Source organism: Lissotriton helveticus, chromosome 1_1 (genome assembly GCF_964261635.1).
Source record: "Lissotriton helveticus chromosome 1_1, aLisHel1.1, whole genome shotgun sequence".
NCBI classification, from domain to species: Eukaryota; Metazoa; Chordata; class Amphibia; order Caudata; family Salamandridae; genus Lissotriton; species Lissotriton helveticus.
In genome coordinates this window covers 1,894,773,751-1,894,792,993 of record NC_136057.1, presented here as the reverse complement: position 1 = coordinate 1,894,792,993, position 19,243 = coordinate 1,894,773,751, and the positions used below count along the sequence as shown (strand labels likewise).

The 19,243-nt window shown below is 46.6% G+C and overlaps 1 protein-coding gene across 4 annotated transcripts in view; it reads right to left on the bottom strand.

Annotated features, from left to right (window-relative positions):
• Positions 1-19,243, bottom strand: part of TPR (translocated promoter region, nuclear basket protein) — a 728,231-nt gene that overhangs the window by 634,437 nt on the left and 74,551 nt on the right. For all 4 annotated transcript variants that reach the window (XM_078642622.1, XM_078642637.1, XM_078642629.1 and 1 more), the window contains exons 6-9: positions 18,428-18,592; positions 17,900-17,992; positions 14,820-14,900; positions 14,131-14,218 (exon numbers count right to left, since the gene is read on the bottom strand). In XM_078642622.1, coding sequence (XP_078498748.1) covers positions 14,131-14,218; positions 14,820-14,900; positions 17,900-17,992; positions 18,428-18,592 — 427 coding nt within the window. The remainder of the gene's footprint in view (positions 1-14,130; positions 14,219-14,819; positions 14,901-17,899; positions 17,993-18,427; positions 18,593-19,243) is intronic.

Below are 19,243 nucleotides of genomic sequence, written 5' to 3'. Positions count from 1 at the left end.
AAGACCCTTAGTTCTTGCCCATAGAAAGTATGAAAACTGTGGCAGATAGATTCAGAAAGGAACAAGATAGTCCATCCAAGGAATCAAGTCTTCAAAATTCACTTCTGGCCTTTACCAGTTGGTTATGAAGCCTGGAGAATTTTGTGGATTTAATGAACATACCTGGACTGCAGAACGAAGATAAAAGTATGGGTTCTTTCTCAATGGATGGATCTTCATTAATAGAATCACAGACTAGAACTGTAAGTGCTTTCGTTATACCAAAATGGCAGTAAACCAAAAGACTGGAAATAAGGAATTGAGGGTGTTAAGTGATCAAACAAATTAACTAAAACCCAGTTGATGTGCCAGTCACAATACTGTCTAGCAAAGGTATTTGCCGATATTCAATTGAGACCCCACCATTAAGAAACAGCAACATTCCACATGACAGTCCGGATCAGCCTTGCCGGTTGGGAAATGGACACCAGAACTAGACTTCAGGGTTCTAGAAGGGGAACCTCATTAAAACTGTAGGTTGTTTACGGGAACAGAGTGTATGTTTTTTATTCATCCTCTTGGTCGAAATGGGAGTCAAATCAGTTTGTATATGAGGTCATGAACCTTCCAGGGAGGAGTGTCTACTTACTTGAAGGAGGTATAGCATAGCTCTCTCATGGTGAAAATGAAAGTTTTAGTTGCAATCACTGCCAGCTTAAGATTTACGGGAAATCATTGTATGCTGGATTAAGCCAAATAAAGATACAATAGTACCAACCTTTCACCAACTAACAAATAGCAAACCTGCTTAATTCCAAAGCATAAAAGTATCTTGCCCAGGACATTTAGTCTTTTAGAATATTCCTGCAGTCTGGAAACCAGTTCAAATGGCAGTGCTTGATGCAGAAGGTTGTTGGTCAAGTTTATCAACGGTGCAGTGATCCTGTATTCTGCTAGCCATCTTGGAAAGGACACCCAGTGAGCACAGCATCCAATATGGTCTCCTCGCCCATGGCGATATGCCCAGCACTCTAGAGGCACCACATTTAAAAAAAAGAAATTAAAAAAAAATAAACAAACCACAAACGAAAAAGTAAGGCAAGAGGAAAACGTATTAAGAGGAAAGTACCTTGGCGGCCATCCGCACCCAGGATGTGCGAGTCAGCTGCCATTTCTACAGGTTGGAAATACTGCATCAAGGACTATGGGGTGGCCATTTTAATCTACTACCGAACTTGCTTTATCCTTACCCCTGCTTTCCTAACAGATTGACTTGCTTTTAACCTTCTTTTTTGGTTTCCCTGGTTAAATTGCACCTTCAACATGTCTGAGGATCCATTGGGGGACAGAATGGAGGGGACAGGTTAGAGTCCTCGGGACAATGCTGTGGTTGTTACAGGACCATCAACAGAAAATGGAAATAGTATTTTTGTAAGGATCTGGTTTTCTGTTTCCGCAAGAGTGCCAGGAGCCGATGAAAACCCCAACCCTTCCTCCCTACACCTCCTGTGCCTATCGAACTCTAGGACACAGTGGTGATATGGAAGGAAAGGAGGGAACAAAACAAGGAAAGTAGGGGAAGACAAAACACTGGACTCTTCGGACCCTGCTCTCTTCTGCTTCTGTTTGATGATGAAGCTGTAGGGAATAAAGGGGTTAAGACAACTACCATTCAACCACTCCACCCCTTCAATGACATACCAAGACCAACAATCACCTGAGAGTCACAGGAGTGATCATGTAAACATCTACTGTCTCATCTGGAACTGTATAGGAGAATCAAAACCTTATGGTGTTTGAATATAACCTAAACGAAGGAATAGGTATTATAGTGCCAGTTAGACCTATATGTGGGCACATTTACAGGAATGAGGCTCTTTCCTACCTCGTCTATTTCCCTCCAATCTATGGAAAGATAAGGGGCAGGTCTTGAGTCACAACAGGTATGATCTGTAGGGTAAGGTGAACATACATAAATACCTTAAGTAGTATGCATCAAATGTACATAGTAAAATAGTGCGCTACAAGCGCTTTACCGGGTCTTCTGGTCCTTATACTGTGATAAATGCCAGCATCCGGGTAGTCCAGAGAATGCAAGGAAGTAAAATAAAATAAAGGGGGAAATAAAGAATACTCTCGCCAAGCGGACCACAAATCCCACAATGCCCCGCAACCCCACACTCCTCTGCTCCGCAAATACTGGCCGTTCGACAGGACCGTGAACCGGTCCAACGACGGGTCCGCAAGATGCAGAGTGTATAGAATCACGAACACACCAGGGTAAGATAGCCGGCTCTGGTCGAGGGAAAATAATAGACACCAGGACCCACGTTAAACAGCTCACGTGGGTCTACCAGGTAGCGTAGGTAGGAACACTTCGTACAGCCTGTACGACGTAATGGACAAAAGACACTCGACAGGCTTAGAGTGGAGCTGTCAAAGAAACTCAGAGCGGTACTCTGAAGAACAGAGAACAGGAAATCCTAATCTCCGTGAAAGCGGACGTTTTTTGAACACACGTCGCGAATAAGTGACTCCCAGCCGGGGATCACAGTGCAAAAGGATAATCGAGAACGAGTACACAGGAACAGGCTTTCACACCCAAGGTGCGCATAGGAGGCTAGGCGGAAGTGTCGCAAACTACCAAATGTAGAAACTAGAGCGCAAAGCGTTAGTCTCCGGGAGGAACGAACTTTTGTTCCGGCCCGGGTGTCTCGCGCATGCGCAGTTCCTGGAAACCATCTTGAATCGGTTTCGTTATTACATCTGGGCTATCCGCGGATGCTCGGCAGGCATGACAATTTTAAGGGGCACAGAGAGCCTGAAGGCTCAGAATGGGTAGCTAAGGCCCAAATAAAGTGTAAGGTGATAGCCTGCCTATAAAAAATGTTTTTTTTTTTTTTTAAAGGCTAAATCTACCAGGGAGGCTTTATTATGTGAAAAGGGCAGTAACAAGATCAGTGCTTGGGCACTAAGGATGGGCAAGAGAAAGGCCCAGATGTGCCCAATTGCATCAACAGTGAGGAGGCTTTTGAGCCCAAGAATGACCTCTCCTATTCTCCGATTTGGACTCGGACCACGACAAGATCGAGGTCAGGAAGAAGGGAACATCAGAGGAGGCATCTAAGGCCTCAGGATCCAAGATTGGCATGGTTGACCCTTTTGGGGAAGATATGTTTGTAAGAAAGTGAGTTTCTGTTGCAGTACTCCCCACTTTTTGCCTGATACCTGATGCACTTTTTCCTTGGTGTACCCTGGGTCCCTGCCAATCAGGTATCCAGGGCCTGTGTTCCTTCCTCAAAAACTGTACTAAAGCCTAAACCCAATTGCCATCTCTGGCCACATGTCAAACCCTAGTAAATGGTACCCTAGGTACTCTGGGCATTGTGACCAGAGAGGACCCCTAAGGGCTGTAGCACTTATTGTGCCACCCTTAGGGGCCCTGTACCCTGAGACAGACACACTGCTTTTGCAGGCTGAGTCTCCTGGTGCAAAACTAAACACAGAGTCGACATGGCACACATCCCTGTGTGCCATGCCCATAAACCCACTGCCCTGGCATACATCAGCCACCCCTCTAGCTGGGTGCCCTATGCCCGTGGTGTGGGCACAGGTGCATGAGCCCTGTGCCCCTACAGTACCCAGGGCCATTCCTGGGCACTGTAAGTGCAGTGATGCCATTAAGAGTATATGGTGCTGGGAGGTTGTCATTACGAACTCCACAGCACCATAATGGCTACACTGAAGGCTGACAAGTTTGATATCAAACTTCTCAGCACATTAAACCCACACTGATGCCAGTGTGGGATTTCATGTAAAAAGCACTACAGAGGGCATCTTAGAGATGCCCCCTGAAACCTAACCTACAATCCACGTCTTGTCTGAGGGGCTGCCTAGGCTGCCACACAGCAGACATGTTGCTGGATCCCTGAGTGGAGAGCTCCCGCTCTCCTGGGCCTGCAACAATGCACATCCTGGGACGAGGTGCCAAGCCTCCTCCCCCAGGATGGGAGGAGGATGCTTCAAAAGCATTCCGCCTTTGTGAGCTTCTCCAGACCACTTGCTGTACTCAGCAACTGGCCCCCACCAGTTCTGACCCCCACTCTGGCAGGAAGACTGTCGGGAAACCCTACATCAGACAGGGGGTGTGCCAGCCTGTGCCAACTCTACCCCTCAGGTGGAAGAGGCGAGGTGATGAACGACACCGGGCTCCTGCCATCTTGAAGATGGGGAGCCTTACCCAATCACAGATAGGTTCCTGCCCCCTCCCACAGGAGAGGAACAGGCTAGGGGGTGTACCCAACCCAGGGACCCATTGGTCCCTGCCCTTGCCCTACCTGTAACGCCCCTAAATTTAGTATTTAGGGGAACCCTGAAACTATTTCCAGAGATCCAGATTATGAAACAAGAAAGAAGATCAAGGAACACGAAGACCTGCCATGCAGCTGCTAAAAAGAGGAAGACACCAACTGATTTGGCTCCAGCCCTAACGGCATGTCGACTCTCGAACCTGCTCCTGTTAAACACCCGGCATCTACAGTGGTCAGCAACCTCAAATACCCCCAGAGGACCGGACTGCCTTGTGACTGACTATCTGGGTCTCCCACGAGCAGTGGTACTGCTCAAAGCAAGTAACAAGCCCTGGCATCAGTCCGGAACCGCGAACCCTGCACACTCTGCACCCGCCAAGCCTGGCCTGTGCCGGAGTGAATCACGACCCTGAGGACGTCCCCCCGGCGATTCGGACTTGGAATCCAGTGCCCAAGGACCCTCCGACGACCCCAACGACGCCTGTAGCCTCAGGACAAAGGACCCCTCCGACCGCAACCAGCAGGGGTAAGATTTCCCGACCTCAAAAGACACCCCTGCACCCGGCGCCCCATGGCCCCCTGTGCCCAACTCCTGGGTGCCTACCTATCCTCCAAGATCCCAACTTACCCTTCGAAGTGTTGGTTCATCCAGAAGATCCTCCGTCCCAGACCCTGCAGCCTTTGTTCCCTTTTCAAGATCTCCATTGAATAACATTGAGCGCCCGACGGCTCAAAAGCACCCTGCACCCAGCCGCCTGAGTGCCCCTGGCAGTGCAACCTTTGTCCTATTCTACTTCCCCACTTGCCCTGAGCAAGTGACCAGGAGCTCAGCTCCCACAGCCGCGTGGCCTGCTAGCCAGCAGCTACCAACCGAAGGCACCCTGCCGCTCATTGGATAACATTGGGCCTAACTACCTCTGCACCTAGCTGCCACTGTACCACTGAGAGCGTACCAGCTGTACCTACCTGACCCTGGGGGACCCCTGAGTCTATGTCCAGAACCTTAATTTCACCAGTAGAGTACTCACCTGAAAATCGATGACTCACTTTCCTGCCATAGGAGAACATTGACTGGTTTGACTCGAAAAATCTTCTAAGTGTGAAGTTTTGAAATGTTAAAATATTCATCTAAAAAAAGCCGAATAACGAATTTTGAATTACTCACCTGTGATCAGGAGAGAAGCCAGTACTGTACCTTGTAGCCTAGTACTGAACCGCAAAAGTAACCACAACCGTGTTTGCTAGTGATCTAAATTTCTTCCATAGGAAACCACTGACTGCTTTTCTGTGTCTACTTTTGAAAATTACAAATATTCCTTGAAAATCGTACCCACTACTAAAACGTAATTACTTACCTGTCTTCGGTAGAGACCCCAGTAATGAACCTAGGAGTCCAGTACTGGATTACAAAAGTAACGAGAACCTACTTTACCTGTGACTTGAATCTGCTTCCATTGGATAATATTGCTAGTTTTTCACTGAAAAGTTTCTGATTGTTAACTTTTAAAATATCTTTATATTCTTTAAAAATCAATGCAATAACTAAAACGTTTTTACTAAACTGTTTTCAGCTTAGACCCCAGGACTGAATCTAGGATCCAGTCCTGAAGTTACAAAAGTAATCTATAGAATTGTGTTGCCTACTGCAACCATTGTACCTATTGTATTTATAAAGTTTATTGCCTCGTTGCAAAGTAATGACCTGAGAGTACTCATATTGAGAAAAGTATATTTTGATACCTGTTGGTTCTAAAAATAAAACAACTATATCTTTTGATATAAAAAAAATTGGCCTGGAGTTCAGTCCTTGAGTGTGTGAAACCTTTTGCTGACTGAGTGTGTACAACAAATGCTTTACACTGTCCTCTGGTACTGCCTTACTGCTCGACCAAGCTACCACTTTTGAGTGTAAGGTCAGCCCTGACTTTCACCTCTGTTATACCTCTGGGGTTTTTGGACTCTATACACACTGTACCTTACTGTGGTCCAGTATATATAGAGCCACTTTCTCACAATGTTCAACCCCCTCTTAATTAAGCACCCTAATTTTCTGATTGGGCACCGTCTCAGCATGTTGCTGAATAGAATGCCTTCTGGTTTGGAAGGGAGATCCCTAAGGAGGTAAGATCTAATCTGAGATCTGAATGCCCCTGCCCTTCCCTCCTGACAAGGTCGCAATGAACCCAGATCTGGATGCCAAGGTGGTAACTTTTATTAGCAAAAGAAGACAAAGATCCAAGGAAAGAGCTTGACAATGGATTGCAGTCCTGCTAGGATTGTCTGCTCTCCGTTACTGGTCTTCTGACTAAGATGTTCATGATGGCAGAGGTTGTCTCTCTCAATGACTCAGTCTACCTCCAGGAGCTGCACCAGTGGTAACCAAAGGGCTGTCTGTCCCCTGGGGAATGCAAATACTGCTCTCTCCAATGAAGGAGGAAGAGCATCCTCCATAAAAATCGATCACAAGCGGATTGAACTGGCCAACAAGGAAGGGAGTCATTCTTCTCAGGGACACCTCTTCGGAGAGGTTATTAAGGACATGGCCAAGTAAGTAGGAGTTTATAGCTCTTTTAAAAAATACCAGAAAAACAAAAAAGATTGATTTCCAGGACAAGGTTGTTGGTAGGGCCGAGAGAACAATGGGGGTGGATGGGGGTGGGGTGGGGTGGGGTGGCTTCGGGGGATTCCTCAGCAGAGGTGAGGCTTCATTCAGACCCTTCTAGGGGCATTGTAGGAAAGTGCTACTTTTTAACAAGGTCACCCCCATTTTTTGCCTGGTACAGGATGCAATTGAAACTGGAAGTGCACTAGGTTTCTGCTAACCATCTCCTCAGTGCAAGTTCTCTCCCAAAACAGTACAGTTGTTCCCTCAATCGGCAAAGCCCGTTGTACCCTTTACAAGTCACTAGTAAATGGTACCCCTTGTACCAAGGGACTGAGGTAGTAAAGAGGGTCCTCCCAAGGGCTGTAGCATGAAGTGTGCCACCCCTAAGGGACTCCTCACCAAACTCTTCCAGGGCTGCTATCGCAGGCTGCGTGTTTTGGGGCAGATACAACTGAAAACACAACCAGATACACATCCCTGTGTTCCAGGCCCCCTAACTCTACATGTGGTAATTGTAAGTCACCACTTCAGCAGCCTTACCAGTCTTAAGCAATGGTGCTTGACATTACATGTGAGGGTACACCTGCATGAGTGGCTATGCCCCTGTGCTGGTCAGTTCCATTACTACCAGTGCAAGTGGACACGGAAGCCATTTTAGAAAATGTTGTGAACACTGGTGAAAACTAGTAACCCAGCTGAAAGATGGCTAAACCTACACTGATGAGTGGTGGATTTACCAATACATGCACACAGAGGGCACCTTATAGGTCCCCCCTGAAAACCTACCAGCCGCTGGTGTGGTTGTTGACTGGTTTCTGCCAGCCTGCCACCTGAGACACAGTTCTGAACTCCTAGAATGGGAGCATTTTTCACTTGGGAGACCCAAAACAAACAGCTGTCCAGGAAGAGGGTGTCACACCCCCTCCTACAGGAAGGCCTGCCGATTAGTCTTCTTAGGCTGGCAAGTTTCAAAGAGCTGCCGACATTGAAATGCGAATCTGATTCCCCCTCACAGGAGAGGAAGTCAACCCTCCTTGTCCAGAGCCCCTTTGGCACCAGGACAGGCGGGAAAATTAGCTAGTCACGTAGGCGCGCGGCCATCAAGCAAATTACACCGCCCACCCCCATGGTGGGCTAAACTGCGGTAAACACTAGCTTTCAGAAGTAGCCATCTACTTAGCAATTCTAGGACAGGGCTATGCCCACTTACCACAGAAATTAGTCATATAGGGGCAAACTGGCCCCAAGTGTCAGTAGCCCATTGGCTGCTACTCCACGCTCCCCTAACGTTCCTAAATTCAGTATTTAGGGGAGCCCCTGGCACCAGAAGAACAGATCCTGCCAACCTCAAAAGACTAAGAAGAACGAGAAGAGCTGCATCCTTCAAGAACAGAAAATCCAGCAAAGCTGACTTGGCGCCAACCCTGCCACCCTACCGATCTGCTGCCTTTGCCAACTGAACAAAAAAAGTTGATTGTTTCAGCAGATGCTGAGTCCTCAAAGCCTGGGAGACCTGCCAGCATTTTACCAGGGAACCAAGACCTCCCCAGAAGTAGCAGACTTGCTTTCCTGCATCCTGCAAGCATCCAAAGACCACTGGAAGGACTCTGACCACAGAAACCCGCTGCCTGAAGACAGTGTTGCACCGGTCACTCCAAGCCCGAGCTGAAAGGGGCCAACGGAGTCAGTGCGACTCCCCCAGCCCTTCAGAGAGAGTCCAGTGTGGAGACACCTCTTGTGGACTCCTAGACATTACCTGCAGCCTCTGCATGCAGGCACCCTCTACCGCTCCTGGTAAGGAAAACTGGACGCCGAAAGGCACCGCTGCACCAATCGCCCCATGGCAATGGAGAAGAGGACCAAAGGTGTCCTTACATCCCAGAGCATCATTAGGCCTGAGCCCCCTCGGTTGGTTCATCCTGACCACCGCCACCCCACCAGGGCAAAGCCTGAAGCCTCTTTTTACAGTGATCATACTTCATAGAATAACACTGGGCACCCGCTGCCGTTTGGCACCTACGATGGTGCTGCCATGGCCTTTGCCCACCACTCACCTTATCTCCTGGAGAAGGGTCCTGTAAGTCGCCGTACTATACTTGCATGACGCATTGTCTTTCCTGCCATAGGATAACATTGCAGTCTCCAGTAATTGAACTGTTGACTTTTTGAATTAAAAAGAATTCATATTTGAAAACGTACGTACCTGAACGATTTTCTTCTGATGCCTAAGCATACATAAATATACTTGCTATTTTTAGACACTGGTGAGGATCTCCTTCTTGAGTCATGTGTCTCATTTATTAACCATTGTGTGCATTTTCAGATGTGTTGCACTCCGTGATAAACCAAAGGCTGCTTGACCACACTACCCCCAGCAGAGCACCTTGAGATTGCCCCCTGTTCATTCATAAGGGAACCTCTGGACTATTTACACGATATCTCATTTTGAAAGATCATATAAAGATCCAGCTTCTTACAGGCATGGCAGCAGATTCACCCAAATGAGCATTGGTACCCACCAGGGCTTCTATCCCCAGAGACAAAGGTTCTGGTCCTCCTGAGGAGATCAAAGGCAGAAAGGTTTTTTCCACAGGTAAGAGTTTTGAAAGATACTGGATACCCTTATAAAAGTGGGCGGCAGATTTGCCCACTTTTGTGGGAATTGGAGGTTGGTGACTTCGGATCCCTGGGTTCTGGACACTGGATTCTGGACACTGTCGAGGGATAAAAGCTTGATTTTTTTATGACACCCCTCTTCAAGCGAAGGTGCATCAGGAACTGGTATTCTCAGATGAAGACTCAAGACTAGTGACACTAGAGGTAGAAGACTTATTGGCCAAAGTGGCTATTTGGGAAGTATCAAACCCAAAGTAAGGTTTTGTCAGCATTGTTTTCCTGGTGAAGAAGAAAGACTAGGTATGAAACTGGTGGATCTAAATGAGTGGGTGGTCTAACACGACTTCAAAATGGAAGGAATTTACCTATTAAAGGATGCCCGAGAAGGGGGGGTCTGGCTAACGAGACTAGATCTCAAAGATGTGACTGTGACTATTCCAATTTGGCCTCCCAGTAAGAAATTCCTACACTTTACCTGGAAAGGCAAGCTTTGACAGTTCTACAGTCTCCTATTCGGCCACACTTCAGCACCTTGGTGCTTTAGCAAAGTCCTTCACCTGGTAGCGGCATGGTTGCGGACAAGAGGAGTGATGCTAATTATTTACCTGGACGATATTTTAATTATGGGTCAGTACAGTGCTCCCTTGTCATACACAATTGCCCATTTAAGTACTAGTAAAAACAACAGGAGTATAACCCATAGACCAGGTTGAGATCTGGGTAGGTACACAAAAAGAAGCAACAATATCTCAACTGGTATCATTAAGGGAGTCAATTAAACAAGTATGTGCAATACATTTCAAGGAAAGAGAAAGGGAGACTCATGATAAGTTTTTGAAATGTGCACATGGCATCATAATTAAAGTAAAATATAAATAAAACAGTACAGTTGTAGCAGCACTGTAGGGCGGGCGGAGTGCCGGCGGGAGGCAGTCTGGCTAGGAGGATAACGGGTATGAAGGTATGTCACCAGGGGACCCCATATGTCAGGAGGACGAGATCTGGCGGGCACAAGATCCAAGAATTTCGATAGTAAGGTCTGACATCTAGAGACGTCCTCAAGCCACTGGGCAAATGTAGGTGCCGGTCTGCGCCCCCAACACTTGGCCACCCTACGCCGCACAAGGACAAGCAACATTGCAGTCAGTCTGCGAGAGGCATCCGGGCAGAATTTAACCAAGCCCAGCAGGCATAACGGCGGGTCAGGCCGAACCTGCGAAGAGGATTTCGGAGATAGCTGCGCAAACCTTCCGCCAGAAATCAGACTCTCTAGGGCACAGCCAGGCCAAATGGGCGAAATCAGCAGCAGGGGCAGAGCAGCACAGGCATCTATCGTCAGGGATGAATCCCAGTTTATGTAGCCGAGTGGGGGTGCGGTAATGCGGTAAACCCTGTGTAAATATTTGAAGTGTATAAGAAGGTGATAATTGGGAGATCTTTTTTTGTATGGTTGTAGCAATAGAGCCAGTCAGCTTGGGAAATATCCTCACCAAGATCCTCGCCCCACGCTACACGAGCGCGGTCGGTGGAAATGGAGGCAGTCGACAAGGTGATTGCATATAATTTGGTCACCAGCTTCGTAGGGGAGGGGGAGGAATAGATGAAGGTGAGAGTAGGCATTGACGGAGGAGGCTGGGGAAACGAGGGATGTAGCTCCCTGCAAAGTATCCCAACCGTGTCTACCTCAGCACGTGGCAGACAGCTGGGGCGCACAGTGCAGTGTTCAAGGGGCTACAAGGTCAGTCTCTACAGCGACATGTGGCTGAAAGGGAGAGGGGTGAATCCAGAAGTGAAGAAAGCTGACCTGAGCACAAAGCATAGAGTTTAAAATTGGGAGCGCCCATGTCCCCAACTGACATGAGGAGTGTGAGGATGTCGTAGGCAATCTCAAGTTGCTTGCCGGCCCAGACGAGAGATATGATCAGGGAGCGGAGTCTAAGAAAAGAAAATGCGAAGTCAGAGACATGAATATATCCAAAAAGGAGGTAAAGAAACTTCGGGAGGACCACCATCTTGGCGATACGACCGGCCAGAGACAAGGGGTGTCGATTCCAGTGAGGTACTTTAGACTCTAGCTAATCCACCGCGCGCCCGAAGTTGGCACGCCATAGATCATCCAGGTCTCTACTCAGCCAAATACCCAGATAGCGAGTGGGGCCAAAGGCCCACACAAAATGAATGTCTGGGGTAAAAGGCTTAGTGGCATCAGTATGCAGGAACAGAACGGACTTGCTCCAGTTTACCTGTATGCCAGACAGACCACCGAACCATATTATCTCGTGCACTAGAGGGCTTAGGTGGTCTTGAGGGTGGCGGACGTATAGTGTAATATTATCCAGGTACATAGAAACCAAGAGGGCGCGAGTTGAGAAGCCAATGCCCCTATGGGTGTGGTGTTGCCGGAGCCAGGCGGCGAATGGCTCCATCCCAATGGCCAAGAGCATAGGAGAAAGTGGGCACCCCTGCAGAGTACCCCGTCCAACCGAGATGGGGTCCGAGATCTGGCCGTTGATACGAAGACAGGCGGAGGGGCTGGCATAGAGGAGTGGTATCTTACGAATAAAGATAGTCACTGAAGCCGAGGCGAGGTAAAAGAAAGAATAAAAAAATCCACTCAAGAGTTTCGAAAGCCTTATTGGCTGGGATTAATCTGATGGAGGACAGAGAAAATAGTTTGAAGATTATGAGAAGTGGTGCGGCCTGGGATGAAGCCGGACTGGTCCGGAAGAGCGATGGTAGGCATGAGGAGAAGTCAGGAGGCCAGTAACTTTGCAAAGATTTTGTTGTCTATATTAATCAAGGACAGGGGACGATACGAATCTCGGCTGTCTGAAGGCTCGTCTGGCTTAAGTAGAAGAGTTATCATTGCCTCACAAAGCGATTGCGGGAAGAGGCCATTATCAGAGGAGTCATTATACATAGCGGCCAAATGAGGCTCAAGCAGAGATGCAAACGTCTTGTAGAATGAGGCGGGGAGACCATCCAAACCAGGGGCCTTGTCACCGGGTAACGTATTTATGGCTGCAAGTATTTCTTCCTTAGATAAGGGCTCATCTAAGAATTTGCGGTGGTAATCCTCAAGCCAGACCAAAGCGATAGTGTCAAAATATTGATTAAAATCCTCACGCGAGGGAGTGGAGCCCGCGGTATATAGTTTCGAGTAATAGTCTGTAAATCCGGTCTTAATTTTCTCTGAAGAGGTGGTTCTGGTTGGGCCGCGTCCCTGAAGGCCGTAAAATATGATACTGCACGAAAGGGACGGAGGAGGTTGGCCAAGGTCTTGCCAAGCCGATTACCCAAACACCTTTTGACTTGACTAGGCATGAAGAGCAAGTCACTGCCCAGAATACTTCAAGCAGAAAAAAGAGATCATAACACTGACACTAATGCATTCAATGTGGAAAAACAATTACAATTCGGTGGAGTAAAGATGCAAGGGGCACTGGTAGAATTGGTCACTCAGTAACTGGCTGCTTTCAGATTCCCTCATTTTCCTAGAAAAATGGATAGAGTATTAATAGAGCACCCTGCAAGTGTTAGATAGGAGAGGCTGGGAGTTCTAGGGTGTAATAGTTATTTCCGAACCTTGAGCAATACACATCATGTATTAACAAATCAAAATTTGTCAAGCAGATAGATTGGTGTAATAAATGGTTTAGAATTATCTTTACATACCAATGCATCTAATACTGGAACTTTAAATAATTTCCATAAAAGTCTGGCTCTATGTAACAGCTTTTGGTGATGTAGATTCACCCGCTGAGCACACTCCTGTCTTCTAGTATTCGGCCAATGCCTCCCATGAAATCTATAATGCAGCAGGACACAGTTTCACCTCCGATTATTTTCTTTTTCCCCGCTGCAGTTAAAAGATTTATCAAGTGTTCCATGAAATAGGGAACTAAAGAGATATTTCAACACAGAGATAGAGGAACCAACAACATTTGTCCTGGCATCAAGCACACTGACCAGCACCAACCAAGAAGCAATCATGCTGAATAGTCAGGATGTATGGCAGTGACTGAACTGGAGGGAGGCTAGGGACAATACATTCTAAATTCTAGCACACCTGTAATAAGTTTCATGGTTGGGTCAACACAAAGTCTGAAACCTTTATCTTCAAGAGACTATGACAAAAGTACCTTCTGAGGGGGTAATGCCTTTCATTGCACAAAGACCACTGGGCACAAACGGGGTAGAAGGTGGGTGCACTATGCAATCAAGTACCACTAAGACCTAACCAAGTCCCCAACAGGTGTTGTTGCCAGCGACAAAGCGTCTGAGTCTGGTGACAATTTGGGCTGCTTGTCCTGTAGCATGAAGGCGCATTAAAAGAGGTGCCAAACCACCATCACCAGCAGACTTCTACTCCTTAGACCAATGTTCTTAAACACCCTCAAAAAACACCTCGGAATAAGATGACCCCCAGCACCCACCTCAGTATAAGATCCCTACCTCGGAATAAGACCACTCTTGGACACAAATTACATGTTGCAACACCCCACTTTAAAGGATACTGGCCACATGCGTGCAGAGGTCCACCCACTGGGGACTAGACCAGCTTTGAAAGGAGTCTACACTCCAAAACGACGGAAATAAGAGGAACATTAGGTTTCTTACCTTCTCCGCTCTCCTTCAAGAGTCTTTGAAGCTCTTCCATTGCACCAGTAAGTTCCAAGCTCTTTGCTTCAGCGTCCTCAGCAGCGCTCTATGAAGAGGCCAAGAAAGAGGGTTTGAATAAGTTGGTATTACATGTAAACAGCAGAACAATGGTCGAAATAGTTCTGTAACACCAGTAGCGATACAACATTAGTAGTGCTGTAAATTCAGATGATTGATGAAAGTCCCTCAAGCTCAAAAATATAAACACTGTTTACTGCTCAGAAAGTTGGCTGTACCTAAATCCTCTAAAGTGGACATCAAAAAAGCGCACAATTATTTTGCAGACACCATACCAGGTACCAAAGATGGTATGAAAACCAGCTACATGCTTAGGGTGATTCAGATACTGGCCACTGTTGTGCACTGTAAAATATAAATCATGTTTCAGTGTGTCTCATTTATGGACACAATTTCTGGCAGGGACACCAATGACCAATCAGCAGATGCCACTCAGGTGATGCCTAATGCACACTGTTGAACTGCTAAGGGATACTCTCTCAACTGAATGTTAACATTTAAACCTACTTAATCAGCTGTGAACCATCCCCAGTTCCCCATGTATGTCTTCATAGAAGTTTATTAACAAAGATTTGCATAAAGAAGTCACCCAGTCATGTAAGTCATTGGGGAACAGAACCACTGCTTACCTTATACAAATTAGACAGCTTAATGTTTGCATTGAGTTCATTGTGAAATCGCTCTTCCATGCCAGCCTGTTGTTCTTTAGTCTGTGAAGGTAAAAAGAGCAACAACAAAAAATCATGACACTTCACGGGACACCTTCCAATGCCACCCTACCTGGTGATGGATAAAAGCCAATATTGGCGATTCTAGTATTAAAGGAGTAGTCTCTCCCATGCGGGTGTGACCCAGCTACTGCATGTATGTACGCATGTATGTATGCATGCATGCATAGACTGATCATGCATGTGGGACGGTGGAGGAGAGGGGTGCCCTCACAGCCACAACACTATACAGTGTATAAAAGTGTCCAGGACAGACAAAATTAGAAGAGGTAGGGACGACTGAACGAAGGGCAACATTAAAACTATACAAAATATGCACTGGTACAGAATTATCCACTGCATAATATACATGTGCATACCTTTACCCCAAGTGCATGACAGCATGTGTATCTGGTATAAAGACATTTCTCACCTGTTGCATCATGTCAATTAGCATAAACACAGAGGCCTAGACCTGCCCCTGACAATGCAAGATCCCCGACCTGCCCTGTGAGAGGTTGCTGTCCAGGATGAAGCCAAGGCTGCAGACATGGTCTATTGGAGTTGCTGAGGGTCCTAGTTTGGAAGACAACCAGAAGTCAATCAACGGCAAGGAGTTGTTCCGAAAGATCAGGACTTCGGTTTTGTCTGCGCTGCGTTTTAGGCAGTTGTCTTTCATCTAGTCGGAGACACTTGTCATGCACCTTTGGAAGTTGGCCAAAGTGAAGGTGGGTCTTCTGCTAGTGAGGATGAGCTGGGTTTCGACTGCATAGGATAGGATGTTTAGTCTGTGGGTTCTGACTATGTTGGACAACGAGGTCACGTAGGTTTTCAAAAGTGTAGGGCTGAGGCCGCAGAGAATGTTCTTTGGTTCAGAGGTGAAAGGAGGTAGGCGGATCCTCTGGGTTTTTCCAGTGAGGAAGGAGGTGATCCAATTGAGGGTGTTTCCTTGGATTCCAATGTAGTGGGGTTTCTTGATTAGAGTGTGGTGAGATAGCTTGCAGAACACAGCTGAGGGGGTCGAGGAGGATTGGGCCGCCACTTCTACCCAGCTGAGGAGGGTTCTGATGTCATCAGTGGCAGCAATTAGGGTGGTTTTGGTGATGTGGTTGGTACAGAATCTGGATTGGGAGGGGTCCAGAAGATTGTTGCTCTCCAAGTGTTCCATGGGTTGGCAGTTGATTGCCTCTGTAGACTTTGGCAAGGAAGGGGGAGCAGAGAGATGACATTCTTGAGTTTGCTGGGGTAGGCGGATGATTTCTTGAGAAAAGGTTTGATTTCTGTGTGCTTCCATTCTTCGAGGAAGGTGGCCATGGTGATAGATGCGTTCAAGATGGCGGTGAGCTTGTTGCTGGTCATTTTGCTCCAGAGGTTGAAGATGTGGTGGGGACAGGATTCTGTGGGTGCTTCAGAGTGGAAGGAGTTCATGATGGCGGTTGTGTATTGAATGGTGAGCTTGTTAGAGGTGATCAGGGTTTGTATTTATGGGCGCGAGGAGGTTGATGGCATCAGCGGTGATGGGTTGCGGTTTTAAGTTTTTGTAGATGGTGGCGATCTGGTCATTTAAGTTGGTCAGGGTGTCGCAGAGTTCCTGGGAGGGGGTAATGATGTTTTCGGTGGCCAAGGGGTTGAAGAACTAGGACAATTTTTAAGAGTTCTTTGCTGTTGTTGGAGCTGGCCTTGATGCTGTCGGCAAGGGATGCTCCTTTTAGTGTCTCTGGAATTGGTGGTATTGGTTGAAGGAGGTCTAGAAAGATTTTCAGTCTGTGGGTTTCTTACTGGTGAACCACCGCCATGCCTTTCAAGACGCTTGCAGTCATGTTTAGTGGCCTATAAGCCTGCCTGCTTAGAGAAGGAATGAATCTGCATCGCCCTGCAGGAGGGAATGGTTTGAGAAGCAGCCAGAGAAAGTAGACTGCCTGAAAGAGTATAGCCAGAAGCGACCCATTCTGTAGTTGGTCTCCTGGTCCTTCTCCACGTTTTCCAGCTAGAATTGCAAAAGACTACGTACATCCATGTATCTGCTCAGGTCAGGCATGCAAGTGCCTCACCATGTGCGTCAGACGGATTGGGGCTACAACCTCAGGACGATGGGTATCTCTGAGGAAGGCTACAACTTTCCTACTGTCTGCAACGCACAGAATGGTGTGAGACTGCCTGCGGTGCATCCACATTGGTCCAGAAGCAAACTGACACTTCCAATGACGTGAGCAGCACCTGAACTTCAATAAGGTTGATATTAACACTGCACAAGAGTAGTGCGGGCCCCCCACCTGCAGTCTACCCAGGCCCCTGCAACGAGGTAACAAGTGTCTGAAGACATGAGACTAGTTTCTGCCCAGTACATGCACAGGCGTAAGAGCAAAAAATTAAACAATTGCCCATCTGACGGGGGAGGGAGGGGAACGGGGGAATTTAATCTGTACTCGATCCCAATACATGATTCCATCAGAGCTTACTTTGGCACTCTACTAAACAGGGTCACCCAAGTGGAAAAGAGCACAGAGAGGAGAGTCATGACCTAGATTTACAACTGAACTGAGTTTTATTTTGTATTGTTGAGTGAATGCAAATACATTTTATTCTTAAAGTCAAGCCCTGGACATCAAGGTATTGAGTCTGCTATTTGATTGTTGAAGTCCGGGCTCCTGCCCCGCCCCCTACCAACTCCCCTCCCCCCCTCCAAGTCTCAGAGAAGCTTAAGAATACTTTCCCTCCATACCCAGAGAGTGCAGAAAGGGTTGTACTTGAACAGTCTACACGGCAATCATAAGATGAACCAAAGGACATCAGTGCAAATGACTTGAACCACCATGTTTCATTCTCTAAGCAGAAGCAGCTCATGTCAGGTCTGTCAGAAGCTAGTTCCAGAGAAAATTCCTTTGGAACAAGAAAGTGCCTGGATCGAAAATTTCACAGGATAGGATTTTGAGGCACATTATATTAGCAAACTGCAGTCAACTGTGTGCCCTTGTACAAAAGGGAATGCAAGAACATCTTACCTCCTTCAACTTATTCAAAAGGTCTTCTGTCTGCTTTTGCAGCTTTTCATTGGACAATTTCAGATTGTTCACCTGCTCTTCCAGGCGGGTCACCTGAGTAACAAGTATTTAAAAAACAAAAAATGGTTTATTATTTTCTCCGCTTACTTTCCCCTGAAAAGCTTCCAAAGCCAAAATTAATAGATATGGAGGTTAAATTCAAACCAACTCCTGCTTGCTCAAGACACGCAAATAATCAAACCCCAAAACTAAGGAGCCTCCAAAAAACATTATACATCAAAGAGCCCAGTTCAGCTCATGCTGCAAAGCTCTTCACCTGCTCTTCACCTGCTCATCCATTCAACCAAAACCTTGTGTCTTAGTCACACATTCTTACATAAACCAGGTATTAGAGGAGGACATACAACTTTCTAATCCATTACAGATGGATGTCACATCTGGTCTTTGAAAGTCAAGTGAGAATCTGGAACATGAGTTGCAGTGCATGGACAATTAACTCAAGCAAAACCCACAGAATTATCACCTCACCTCTTCCTTCTTGTTCTCCAAAGTGCATTTTAACTCCAGGATCTCGTTGCCCTTCTCTCTGCTAAGGGACATGAGCTCTTCAGTTTTGGATTTTAACTCTCCGTTCAGCCAGTTGTTTTGATTTTGCACCAAGTCCCGCTCTTGCTCAATGCGCTTCTCGCGATACTAAAATGAAATGGATAAGTACAAGACAAAGTAAGAACAGTGCTTTTAAACTTTTGGCGTTCTGTGTCATAGTTTTTGCAATGAAGAGTTAATTCCTGGCATGGTGATCAGCACAGCTACTGTTTAGTTTTCTATAACTTATTTTGCATTTTGTCTTGGATCTAGAACAAATACAAAATATTATCTATGACGTATGATAATCTACACATTGAAAGGAAAAAAATGAGAATGTATTTTGCACTCATTTCTTGGAATACGACTGCACAACTTGCTCTGTAAGTTGCGTACCGGTCAAAATTCTCTTTTCAAATATGTTCACAGTCATGGAGAATACTTTTTAATTATGATGCACTGACAGTTCGTATTAGATGTAACTTTACGGCAACCGCTCTGAAAGCTACCATGCAAATCTTGAGGTTGTTGTCAGTGGTGTTCTGTTGAATTTTGTATCAATCTTTGACAAAGCATTCCTATATTTTGGTCCACACATGTTATTGGGTGTCTGTGCACTGGTTTAGCTGAATGATGGTGATTTAGTGAACCCATTAGCTTCAGTGGACTACTTTATTTGTGGAATTGGATCAGACTGTAGCCATCACACAATTCTTTCTTTTTGCCATTTTTAGGACCTGGAGTGATCATTACATTTGA